General features: G+C 49.0%; 1 protein-coding gene across 5 annotated transcripts in view; it reads left to right on the top strand.

Moving 5' to 3' along the window:
• The first annotated feature begins 6 nt into the window (after positions 1-6).
• Positions 7-13,009, top strand: part of Ttc7b (tetratricopeptide repeat domain 7B) — a 267,710-nt gene continuing 254,707 nt past the window's right edge. For all 5 annotated transcript variants that reach the window (XM_029557984.1, XM_008821742.1, XM_008821743.1 and 2 more), the window contains exon 1: positions 7-127. In XM_029557984.1, coding sequence (XP_029413844.1) covers positions 7-127 — 121 coding nt within the window. The remainder of the gene's footprint in view (positions 128-13,009) is intronic.

The raw sequence follows: 13,009 nt of genomic DNA on the forward strand, positions 1-13,009 counted from the left end.
GCCGCCATGGCGACCAGGAAGGCGGGCTCGCGGCTGGAGACGGAGATCGAGCGATGCCGCTCTGAGTGCCAGTGGGAGCGGATCCCCGAGCTCGTCAAGCAGCTGTCGGCCAAGCTCATCGCTAACGGTAGGCGCGGGCGTGTCGCCGGGATTGCGGCGAGCGCTGGGGCTTTGGGCCCGAGTGAGGCGGGGCGCCGGTCGAGAGCAGGGGCGCGGCCGGGAGGCTAGGCGGAGGCCCCGCGACGACCGTGGGCCAGGCCCCAGGGGACCCGGGGTCCTCCGGTCACGCGGTGTGCGGCCCAGAGGCCGGCGTGCCGTGCGGCGCCCGAGTCCGGGAGTGCAGGGCGCCAGGGCTCACCCAGCTCTCGCCGCCCCGCGACCCCAAGAGGCTCAGCAGCCGGCTTCTGGCTTCCAAGAAGTTGGAGCTGATGTGTGTGGGGTGCGTGGGGTGCACCCTGAGGACGTGCTGTGAGCTTTTGGGGGTGCTCTGAAGTGTTTGATGTGCTCTGGGGTCCTGAGATTGGGGATACTGTAAACATATGGTGTCCAAGGGCTCCGGGAGGAAGCTCAGACTTAGAGGGTGTCGGGGTGGTGGTGGCAGTTTGGGGCGTGTGCTTTGAGGTTCTTAGAGTCAAGGCTGCAGACCTGAAGAGGTCAGGCTGGAGAGTATAAGGTCAACAGAGTCAGGGGAGTCAGGAAGGAGGCTACTTTGGAGAGACGTGAGAACGTGACTGAAGAATGCTGGGAAAATAGAGCTGGGTGGATGAGGGGCTTGGTGTGTCTTGGAGCAGAGCATCAAAGTGGGAGCCAGTGCCTGGACTTGGCCCATTGGTTCTTTTTAACCCATCACATCAAAAATGCAGCCGAAATTGCATTCCAGAGCGAGGCTCCACGTGGCCTTATTTGTTTTGGAAGCATGTATAGTTAATATTTGCTTGTCTTTTAGTACCCGCCAAAACCATAGGCAGGCTCTTGGAAGCTGGTGAGAGGGCAGAGGATTATTCCCTACCTCTAGCTAGCTTCCCAAGACTGAATAGATCTGCGCAGAACAAATGAATCACAGAGTAAATGAGTGAATGACACTGCTCATTCAAGGAAGGATGTTTGCACTATTTTCAAATTTCTCACCTCAAACTACCCAGAAATGGACAGGGAAGTCACGTATCTTCTCTAAGGATGGTTTGTGTATTTTATAGAATTAGTGCCTCAAAATAAAAGCTTTTTTTTTTTTTTTTTTTAAATTTAGTGGCAGGATCTCCCTAGGTAACACACACTAGCCTCAAACTAATGTAGCTCAGGTTGGCCTCCAAGTCCCTATCTTTCTGCCTTATCTCCCCAAGTTTTAGGGCTATAGGCACATACTACCATGCACACAAGACAAGATCTGGTTTTACATACTATTGACTGTGGTACCTTGCTTTGGGCAGATATTTGGAGAATGGTGACTTGTCTCCATTAATTTAGGATCTGAGGAAAATGTGTTCAGTCAACAGGACTCCAAAGGCAACTTGACTTTGCCCTCCTTGTAAGGTCCACAGGTCTGTCCTTTTGTCTCTTCTCTTTACCTGCAACAGTTTTCTCTTTTCTCGTTGAAGTCACATAGTCCTAGGCCTACTTTGTCACTTCACAGCTGTGTGACATGATCCCTCTGTCTGGGTTGATGTTAAGGTTCAGTGTGTTGAGCTTCCTGCCTGGTCCCTCCAAATCTATCTGCTTCCTGCTGTCTTTTTTTCATTCTTCAGCATGTGCAGTGCTCACCTGTACCAGGCACTAGCCAGTCAGGCCCCTGCCCTTTCCTTCCTCCAAGAAGACCACTGAGAAACAAACATGGAAATAGACAGTGAGAAGTGATTTAAAGAAAACAGATGAGTTAATGTGACTGAGGAAGGAGGAGGGAAGGAACTGAAGCTGCCCTGGTCCCTGGAAGTAGATGGTGGGTGGACTTTTCATGCATGGCTCCATCTTACCTTTATGGCCCTCTGCCAAGCTTGGCTCTCCTTCCAGTGCTTGGTTCCTGTGGCTGCAGCTGCAACCATGAATAGGAATTGAGGTGGTGAGGGGCATGTGGGTGGATAGAGCAGGGCATTGTGGCCCATGGGTGTGTGTGTGTGCAAGTTCAGCTTGGGAAGTCCATGGGAGATAGAGTTTTGTCCCAGAGACTCACATGGTAAGCTACAGCCTGGGGAAAGGTCACCTAGATTTGAAAAGGTCAAAGAGCGTACACCTTTAATCCGAGCAGAGGCTGGTGGATCTCTGTGAGTTCAAGGCCACCTTGATCTACATAGTAAGTTTCAGGCCAGCTAGGGCTTCAGGGAGACCTAGTCTCAAAAAAGACCAAATAACAACAAAAAAAAAAAGGTCAAAGAAACTGCTTGGGAAGATAAAAAAACAAAAGCAAAAAAGAAAAAGATGAAACAAACCAGAATGACTGTAGGCACAGAGAAGTGCTTGAAGGTGGGCCCTCCTTGGCTGATTGGGGCCTTTGGATTGTTAGTGGGACCTCTGGGCTTTGGGTATACTGACTCCCTTCAGCAGCTTTAGGGGCACTAGCACAAGTTTTGGACAGATGGCAAACTGCTTAAGTTTAAAGCCCTTGCTGCTTGGAATAAGGAAAACAAGTTAATGCCATGATTGCCAAACTAAGATCGTTTCCTTGAAGTCAGCTTCAAACAAGAGCATGCAGGCCTTGTAGACAGCCAGCCTGGGGCTTGAGTCCTGCTCCTGCCACTTTTGACTCTGTGACCTTAACAACCCAGAACCTCAGTTTCCTCACTGTTCAGTTTCCTTAACCTTCAGAGCCTCCTTTAGAATAGGGTTAAAAGATGTACCTTGCTGGCAGCTGTGGTGGCACACACTTTTAATCCTAATACTCAGGCAAGTAGATGTGAGTTCAAGGCTAGCCTGGTCTACACAGAGAGTTCCAGGCCAACCAGGACTACATAGTGAGACCCTGTTTTTTTTTTTTTTAAGTGTCTTGCAATGATTGTGAAGATTTAAAGAGGGCTGGGGATGGAGCTCAGTTGGTAGAGTACTTGCCTAACATACACAAAACTCTGAATTCTATCACCAGTACCTCATAAACACTAGGCATGGGATGCCGGGGGTTGTGGCGCATGCCTTTAATCCCAGCACTCGGGAGGCAGAGGCAGGCAGATCTCTGTGAGTTCAAGGCCAGCCTGGTCTACATAGTGAATTCCAGGCCAGCTGGGGCTACAGGGCGACCCTGTCTCAAAAAGACCCCCCTCCCCCCAAAATAAACCCCAAAATAAAAATCTAAGCTTGGTGGTGCACACCTATAGTCCTAGCACTCAGAAGGTAGAGGCAGGAAGGTTAGAACGAATTCATGGTCCTTCTTTTTTTCTTCTTGGCTATGTAATGAATTAGAAGTGGCTTGGGCTACAGGAGACCTTGTCTCAAAATAAATAAAAAAGATTAAAGTTGCACACATCTACGGCTAGCCACAGAGTCTGATACCTAAGTAGCAGGCCATTCATTTTTCATTCATTTATTCATTCCATTCAGGCCATTCATTTTTCATTCATTTATTCATTCCATTCATCCTACAAATATTGAGTGTGTGCTGGGGGGGTATACTAGTGAATAGAGGCAAAAGTGAGATTCCATATCCAACTCTATAAAGTCCACCAGGGAAAGGGACTGGGGACAGATAATATGATCATTGCTTCATGGGAAGGATGTTGTGGTAGTCAGTGCTGTCAGAAGAATAAAGGGAAGAGGGTGGGGTGGAGTGGGTCACAGGAACTACTGATTTAAATAGAGTTGGGGACTACATTGGCTCAAGAACTCTCACTGAGAAGGCAACAATCAGAGATAAAACCCCAGGAGCTGGAGGAATGAGTTCTAGAGAGGGGGCTTGGGGGACAGGGGCATGAGTGGGAGCAGATCACGTGGGCCTTATAGGCCACCATTACAACTTTGGCTTTTCTCTGAGTGAGGTGGGAGCTAGGGGAGGGAAGGGAGCAGCACAATCTCAGGTTTGTAATGCTTCCACTCAGCAGGGCCAGCTCCTTCTAGGAAGGACACAGCAGCCACTCCCTGTTAGAAACTCAGCAGTGGACACAGAGCTGCCACTCCATCCTGACTCTTAAGACAAATAGTTTTAGACATTTTGCCAAGATGTAAGTTAGAAAAGGCCAAATGGCAAGTTGGAAATAAAACTCAGAAATCTGCTTTTTGTCTCATATCAGCTCATTCACTGTCTTAAAACAAGTTTTTTTTGTTGTTGTTTTGTTTTTTGAGACAGTCTGATATACCCTCAGCTGGCCTTGTCTCAAACTCACTGTGTAGCTGAGGATGACCTTGAACTTCTGATCCTTCTGCCTCTACTTCCTGAGTCCTGAGATTACAGATATGCAAATCATGCTTGGTTTATACAGTGCTGGGGATGGAACTCAGGGCCTCTGCATGCCAGGCAAACACTTTATCACCTCAGCTACATTCCTCAGCCCCTCATCACTCAGTCTTTTACAAAAAAAAGAAGAAAAAGAAAGAAAGAAAGAAAAAGAAAGAAAGAAAGATTGAAAGAAAGCAAAAAATCAAAACCCTATAGTGGCTGCCTGTGTGCCAAGCTCTGGCAAGTTCTAGCAAGAGAGTGTTGTCTAAGCCCAGGGGGTGGGAGAAAGTTCCACTGAAGTCTAAGCTCTTGATATCTGGTATAAGCATTGGCTGGAATGTGAGGAGTGTGGATTCTTAGCCCACCCCACACCTGTGAAGTCACAATCTGCACACAAAGGCAAGTTGTTGGGACTCAGTGAGTGTAGCGAAGCCTGAGGTACCCAGGCAGGAGCCAAGACAACAGCAGGCTTAGGAGTGAAGCAAGCATACAAAGCTTCTGGTTGGCCCATTCCTGGCTCCTGGGACAACATCTCAGTTGTCCTGTCTTCCCAGAAGGTCACCGTCTAGCCCCTCAGTGTCAAGGTTCACTGTATGTGAAGGGCTGTGGTCTGGCACCTGGACTGATACCCAGACTCTCCTTGGAGCTGGCCGAGTGACCTTGAACCAACTGCTTAACCTCTCCGAACTTGCCTTTCCAATTGGTCAGATAGGGCTTCTAACACCTGCTCCATTAAGGTGTTATAAACCTCAGTATTTGGTAAACTGGTGTTTCTTCTCTCCAAGGGCTCCGTGTGGCCCTGCACAAGGCAGGCCAAATTGTGGCAATTAACCTGACTGGGGAAACAGAGTGGGAGACCTGGAAAAGGTACTCCCTGTACTTCCATAGCAGAACAGGTGTTTGGGGGTCCTCTGTGAGGGCATGTGACTTTTCTCCCCAGCGGGTTAATCTTAGGCAGCTCTCCTCCTGAGCTCAGTTAGAGCAGTGAGGCCCCACATGATGAGTCTTTCTGATTCATGAGATCTCAAGACATTTTAATTGCCTGTTAGTCATGGGTTGATTGGGATGGTATGGTACCTTTTCTGGGCCCAAGTTTAGCTCCAGAATCTCTTTGGACCATGATGTGATAGTGAAGTTTTTGCTTTGCCTGTGGCTCTTGTGGTTTAAGAGAAGGGCATGGATGGCATCATGTCTTCTCTGTCTGGACTCGTGGGTTGCTCCTGGTCTCTTGCCTCTGCAGCCCTCTCAAAGAGAGGCAGAATCTTTGGTGGCCCAAGGGCTTCTTGGGAAACAAGGCTGTGGTTTATCAGCTAGTATCTACTGTGAGAAGAGAAAATGGTCCTGCTGCTTGAGAATGGCTTCCTGGGACCCAACAAGCCCCTAGGAGTCAAATTGCCCCCAGAAGGGCAGTGAGACCTCCTCAGACCAGCCGCCTTTCCTCCCTGGCTAGCATCCTGCTTTCAAACACTGCCCTGTTGTCCCCTGAAGGCCATGCCTTTGTGGCACAGCGTTGGTCCTCACTTTTGGATCTGTTACACTGAGCTAAGGCATTGGGGTCCTGGCAGTGAGGATAGAGGACCATGACTCCTTGTGGCTGGCACAGTGGAACTTCCCTGCTCTCATCTTTAGAGGAATTTTCAGGCTCAGAGCTGCAGGGAGGATTCCTAACATTCATCTGCCTTGATGCACTCAAGCACGTCCTCCTGTCACTTTGAGCATTGCCCTTTCCCTACATCCTTAGGGTACTTTGAATTCCTGAACCCTGGCTTATTTCTCTACCTTGGCTCATCTATTCAGTTCTGGAATCTCTGCTGCAGTTTTCAGACTGTGCTGTTGGGGAACCTCTTTGGGGAGGGGGCAGGCCTCACTTACTGGAGCACTTATACTTTTCCCTGAGGTTTCCTTTGAAGAAAGGGTTAATTGCTTAGAAAACAAAGAAACAAACATAAAAGATCGAAATCCACAAATCTAGTTTGATTTCCTACAGATGAGAAAGCAGACCCTAGGAGGTGTCTTCCTTGAAGCCCCCAGCTAGCCAGTAGGAGGAGCAAGCAGAGTAGGCCGGAACCCCAGCCCTGGAGCCATGTGCTAAGGGCCCTTGCTGAGCCCTGTTGTAAAACATGGGCACACCCATGCTCCTTCTGCCCAAACCCTTGAGACCAGATGTGTTTCTGAACATAGAAGTGTTCAGAATGTAGTATTTATTCTGAGCACTGTGCACCACTTGCAGTGGGACCTGGAGCTGCACTTCATTTCTGCACCAGAATGTACAGTCACCATAGAGGCATGAAGACACCAGACAGAACTTGCGTGCTCACCTCAGGTTCTGATGCTAAAGGAGGAACAGTTAAAAGCAAGTTTTAGGGGCTGGGAAGGGGGCTCAGTGGGTGAAGTGCTTACTACACAAGTACAAGAACCTGAGTTCCAATCCCTAGCACTCATGTAAAAAAGATAGGATATGGCAATGTTATCTGAACCCAAGTGCTAGGGGTGGAGACAGCTGGATCCTGAATTTGCTGGCCAGGCAGTCTAGCTCAAAGGAGGAACTCTGGGTTTAGTGAGAGACTCTGTCTCAGAAAAGAAGAGAGTGACTGAGGAAGATTATCCCAATGTCAACCTCTGACTTCCAGATGCACCTTGCATGGGCAAGCTCACCCACATACACATGTGCACACACACATGCGCACACATTAAAATTTGGGTTTTTAGATAGTTCTGGATTTCAGAAATTATTGCTGATGTACTGTGACCTTGTAGTGGCAGTGTCAAACTCATGAGGCAGCTGTAAGGATAACCTGCAGCTCCTATAGTGCCTAGCTCAGTGCCTGATCAGAGGTACTGTTACTTCAGACCAGCCATTTTCTGCTGCTGCTGGTGGGTGTTACCCTTCTCTCCTGTTCCCTGTTCAGAAGTCTTTCTGTCCCCCATGCCACCTCTCTTGTCTTGTGTCCTCCAACTTTTAGAGGGCTGAGGGCCATTGTTTTTCTGACCTCAAATTGTGGTGTTGGGCTCATAGCACATTGTTGGAGTGCTGTGTTGACATGGCCCTCTCACAGACTTTCATGAACCCTGAAGCAAAAAAAAAAAAAAAAAAAAAAAAAACCCGAAAAAAAAAAAAAAAAAAAAAAAAAAGCCCATTTCTGCACAATGGAGCAGGCCTAAGGTCTCCTATGTGGAAGTGAGGGAGCCCCCCTTCTTCCTTTGTCAGCCACTCCTTGCTCTGAGCACTTTCTGTGGGTGGCACTGGTTGCTGATTCCAACTGGTGCCTATGATTGGTTCTGAGGTTTTGCCAGCCAATAAATGAATGTTTGGCTGTGATTGGTTGAGGCATAAGCATGTGACAGTTCTAGTCAATGAGACATCAGGGGTTATTTACTTGGTGAAGAGGCTTCTGGGAAAGATTTCTTTTTGCTGAAGAACCTTTGTACATGCTTAAGAGAGAAGTGACTCTTTTCTTGCCCTGGACAGTGCTGTTCAGACCTGGAGCTGCTGTTGTCTTGTACCCACAAGGGCACCCAGCCCTTGAGTGAGGCAGACCCATGGAGGGTGGTAGCATGGACAGACTGCAGCTGCTGAGTAGCCTGAAGCACCGACTTGGAGCAGCTCTTCTCTGGGCTTCCTGTTGTGTGAGATAATACATTCCTTCACTGAGACACACAAAGTCAGGTGTTTGTTCATTACTTAGTGCTGAAGGCATTTCAACCATTCCACTCCTCACTGCCCTGGAGCTGCCTCACCAGCTTGGCCCTGGGCAGTTGGGAATGGCCTTTGCTCTTGATTCCCTTTGGCCTCACATGGCAAGATTCCTGCCTCTTGGGGTGACCTCATGCTTGGCAGATGGTGGAGTGTTGCAGGCATTTGGTGTGTGTGAAAGCCAGTGTTCCCACTGAGAACCCAGGAAGAGGAAGGAGCTTTTCCCAGGCCTTTCAAAACCACCCCGTTTGGTAGATGGGCTAGATGGTACCATGTAAAAGGTGAAGGACAGCGTAAGCCACCAGAAACCTAGTAGAATGGCAGCAACCCTCGCTACCTAGGGGCTGCCAGACCAGTGTCAAGGGTGGCAGTGGTGAGGATGCAAGAACTATGCAGAGTAGATATTTTAGGTTCTTTGAGAGGCCTAGTAGGCTAGAATCAGCAGCTCCATGTGTTTGTCCTCTAAGTGGCCTTGAGTACAATACTTGATCCTCTGCAACTGGTTTTCCTGAATTCTCTGTTGTTAAAATAGTGCCAGGAGGGAAGAAGATTGGACAACACTCCTTGGGATTCTCTTCTATGACAGATGCTGGGTATGAACTTCTGTGTGTATTGTAGGTAATCACCGTAGCAACCAACTTAGGCTCTGGGTTGTAATTCTCATTCAAGGGATGAGCTAAGATCCAGATATGGTGAGATGTATTCTAGTCCACTTGTAACTAGTTCCATTATCTTTCTATGCACAGATATCTTTTTGACATGATTCAAAGAATCATTCAGACAGCTTGTTAAAATCCAGGTTGCTAACCTCCCATTCCCAGAGATCCTGATGCAGCTGGTCTGGGAAGGGTTAGAGCTCTTAGCTAGCCCCCAGATGATACAAAGTGTGCTGGGCCTTCAAATGGTTTGAAACGCACTGAAGTCAAGAACTCTATCGTAGGTTTTCAGCTGTGTGCCCTGGAGGAGTCTCCTTGAGAGGCAGTGATCAGTTTGGCTAAGGCAGGGACTCAAAACTCTTGCATTTTTAAGTAGAACCTCAGTGGCCTCAGCAGGCAGCTGTGGGGCTCCTGCTTTAAATCATAGTTCATGAGCACCCACTGTGTACAGATGAAGCACCAGGTGCCAGAGGGGCATCAGAGAAAATAAAATGAGTGGTCACTCCAGGGAGAGGTTATAGTTAGGGTTAATTGATTCCTGGACCTGCCTGAGCTTCTGTTTCAAGGGGTTCTACTGGATTTGGAGTCAGGAAGCAGGACTCTTTTTTGTTTTTTTGTTTTTTTTTTTTTGACAGTCTCCCTACTGCAGCCCCAGCTGGCCTGGAAGTTACTATGTAAACCAGGCTAGCCTTGATCTCACTGAGATCCACTTGCTTTTACCTCCCGAGTGCTGGGATTAAAGACATGCACCAACATGCCTATCATGTCTGCCCTATGCCACCTTTGACACAGAGTTTCATTATATAACCCTGGCTGGCCTGGAACTCACTTTGTAAAGCAGACTGGCCTCAAACTCACAGAGATCTGCTTGCCTCTGCCTCTTATGTGCTGGGATTAAAGGTATGTGCCACCACACCCAGTCCTACAGAGGTGGTTTTGAGGGGTGAAGAGCCAAAACCATCCTGGCTGGTGAGTCAGCATTGTGTGGGAAAGGAAGATGTTGGGGTCCAGATGCTTGGTTTTTCATAGTGGCAAAGGGGACAGGAAGGAGGAGGAGGACAGTAACAGGCGTGATAGCAGATGTGAGCTTCCCATGGTACTAAATGTGATGGAGACCTAAAGTTGAGGACAGATGGCATTAGCTGGGTCACAGATCTAGGCCTTCTACCTGTGACTCCCTCCTCTTCTAGCTGTTCACTCAGTGCTTTGGTGAACCTAGTTGATTTTGTTCATTGCTGTGTCCCAAACACTAGTAACTGTGCCAGTAACAGTGTCAGACATATAGTGGTGCATAATTAATGCTTTAATGAACAAGCTAACTTTGAGGAACTTACTTGGACTCAATTACCCCTCAAGCAAATAAATCCCTGCTGAGGGTCAGCCTCTGCCCTAGGCCCTGAAATGACCCTTGAGACCCATCCATCTGTTCAGGCATAGTGTATGAGACTACAGATGTGCTTAGGTCAGGACTGAGTGTGGTAGTGGGATGAGGACCATGGGGGCCCAGAGGAGGGAGTGTCTACCAGGACCCTGATCTACTTGCTGTACTGCTGATGTCAGTGACTTCTGACCTTGCTTCCTTGGGGCTTTTGGTACATCGTAGTTGCTAAGTTGCCATTAGGACTGACTGAACACCTAAGACCTTTCCTTCCTACAGCTCTTGTGGACAATCTGGGCAGTCTTTCTCAGGGCACACAGGTGGCTTGGTCCCTTCTCCTGCCCTCTTTCTCAGTCTTCCCTTCTCACGTTTGGACTGCTCACCCTGTCTTGGGAGGCCTGGTTCCCTGGAGGTCCTGCCCTCAGTTGCCTTGTGGGTTCAAGGCAGTGCTTCCTCTCAAGCTCCCCAGTTGACAAGGAAGTCCTGCAGGGTGTGTCAGGCCCAGGACCTGCAGCAAATGCCACTTTCCCTCATTGGCCCCTTGGGTCAAAGGAGTTAATGCTCCCCTAAGTCCTGGGCCCAGAAACAGGGGAGACAATGCAACAGGTTCCACTCTGTGGTCACCGCCAGTGACAGCAGCTCCTCCGTTCTCGTGGGTGCCGCTCGGCATCGAGGCTGCTCCTCTGCTCGCCCTGGGCTGAGGCCGCTCTTCTGCTTGCCTGGTGCTGAGGCAGCTCTTCTGCTTGCCCTGTGCTGCCTCCTGTCGTCGTTGCTTCTGCCCAGTCCTGGACCCCAGGGCTGGTGAGGAGACTGTGTCAGCGGAGCTGCATTCAGACACAGGAGACCAGGTTCAGTGACACAGGTCTGCTTTATTGCAGGAAGGCACAAGCTTATATAGGGGTAGTGGTTCAATCACAGCACAGCAAGTAGGATACCTTATTAGCATCATCCTTTTAGCATAACAGACTATCACAAAATAGAGGGTAGGATGCCTCATTAGCATACTGGGTTTCAGATTAGCATACTGGATTCCTGGAAACCATGTGACCCTCACAGTTGCAATGTCACCCTAGGCTCAAGCCTGTCTCCCACACCACTCTTTGTGGAATTCCCTTCCTGCCTCTGCTCTCGGCCTTGGCACTGAAGTCTTGCCAGGATTGGAGGACTTCTCGGGTCCAGCCCCATGTTCACAGCTCCTGCCCCTCTTCTGAGTAAATGCCCTGCTGTGCCAGGACTCAGGGTCCCTGTCTTGTGGCCCAGTCCTTGACTTGGGGCTTTGATTTCTCTTGGAGTCACTGTCATGTTGTCATGCTGTCAACTCTGTGGGTGTGTCTAACTTGTCTGTGTGGAGCTGGCTTCCTGAGCAGGCTGTTTCCAAGTCTCTGGGCTAGCCTGATAACATTCCCTGCCCTTCTGTCACTTCCTGCCCTCAAAGCTCTGGGGACAGGCTAGATCAACTCCAGGCTACTGACTTACAGGTTACCTTTCTTTTCTTGGATTAGATTTCTCTAGGGAAAGTGTGTGCTCACACATCTGTGTCAGTGTGTGTGTGTGAGCAAATGTGTGTGATCAAACTGTGGGGTGAGTATGAGTGTGAGAGTGCATGTGTATGTGTAACTGAGTGTAAGTGCATGTGTGTGTATGTAATTGAGTGAGTGTGAGTGCATGTGTGAGTATATGTAACTGAGTGTGTGTATGTGCATGTAACTATGTGGGTGTGTGAGTGTAACTGAGTATGTGGATGTGTGTGAGTGTGAGTGCATGTGTGAGTGTATGTAACTGAGTGGGAGTGAGTACATGTGTGAGTGTATGTAACTGAGTGAGCATGTGAGTGAGCATGTGAATGTGAGTTCATGTGTGAGTATATGTAACTGAGTGGGAATGAGTACATGTGTGAGTGTATGTAACTAAGGGTGAGCTCTGTGTGTGAGTGCATGTGTGAGTGTAACTGAGCATGTCAATGTGTGTATGTAACTGAGTGTGAGCATGTGTGTGTGTGTATAATTGAGTGTGAGCATGTGAGTATGAGTGTGAGCATGTTCTCTCTTCTGCCAGTGCAGTGGAAACACTGTCTTCTCTCTCCAAGTTGCCCTCCTCTTGTTTCTCCCAGTTCTGCCTTGTGTGTGAATGTAGGGAGGAGGCTTTGATGTGAAGCCTGGACTTTGGCTACCAAGACTTTCCCAGATCATTCCTGCCAACTTCTTCCGGGCGATATAATCCTTGGCTTTTGTCATTTTTGCCCTTCAGTCAGGAGTTCCAAATACTCAGGCTGTATGAACTAGGTCACAGTTTAAACAAAGAAAGTTGTCGGAGTTGGCCAGTAGGAACCTGAGGTAGGAACAGGAAGGCCTGGGGTTTGGTCAGCTGTCATGACCACACTATGTGTGGGGGAACTGAGTCTCCTGAGACTCCCCTGTCTAGGAAGGGGAGACATAAGTATTGATTGATTCATTCTAGAAATGTTATTGAGCACCTACTGTGTGCCAAGCACTGGTGATAGAGCGTGAAAGAGAATGACAGGATTGAGTGGGCACTTACGGAGACAAGATGGCCCTCACCTCAGGGAAGGTGAGTCACGTGATATGACTTACCTTTTAGAACAAGGAGGTGACAAAAAATCCCTATTTTCTCACAGAGGCGTGTACCCTTCTTGGATTACTGCTTGATGCCGCCTCTTCCTGGTCTAAGCCGCTCTTGCCTGCCAGGCCTGTGCTATGCAGGACTTGCTGCTGGAGAAGACTGTCAGCCCTGCTGACCCTTGTATCTGGTCACCAACTGCAAGCATCCTTGTTCTTCTGTGGGTTTGTGTTCCCATCTTCCAAGACATGATTTCCCCCTCACTCCCAGAGCATGGCCTTGCCTCATATTTGGCTGGGGAAGTCCGTGTCATTCCCCCCTCCCCGCACCGTCCCCGCGGCCCCCCCCTC

The sequence above is a fragment of the Nannospalax galili genome, unplaced genomic scaffold (genome assembly GCF_000622305.1).
Source record: "Nannospalax galili isolate Female #2095 unplaced genomic scaffold, S.galili_v1.0 scaffold107, whole genome shotgun sequence".
In the NCBI taxonomy this organism is placed as follows: Eukaryota; Metazoa; Chordata; class Mammalia; order Rodentia; family Spalacidae; genus Nannospalax; species Nannospalax galili.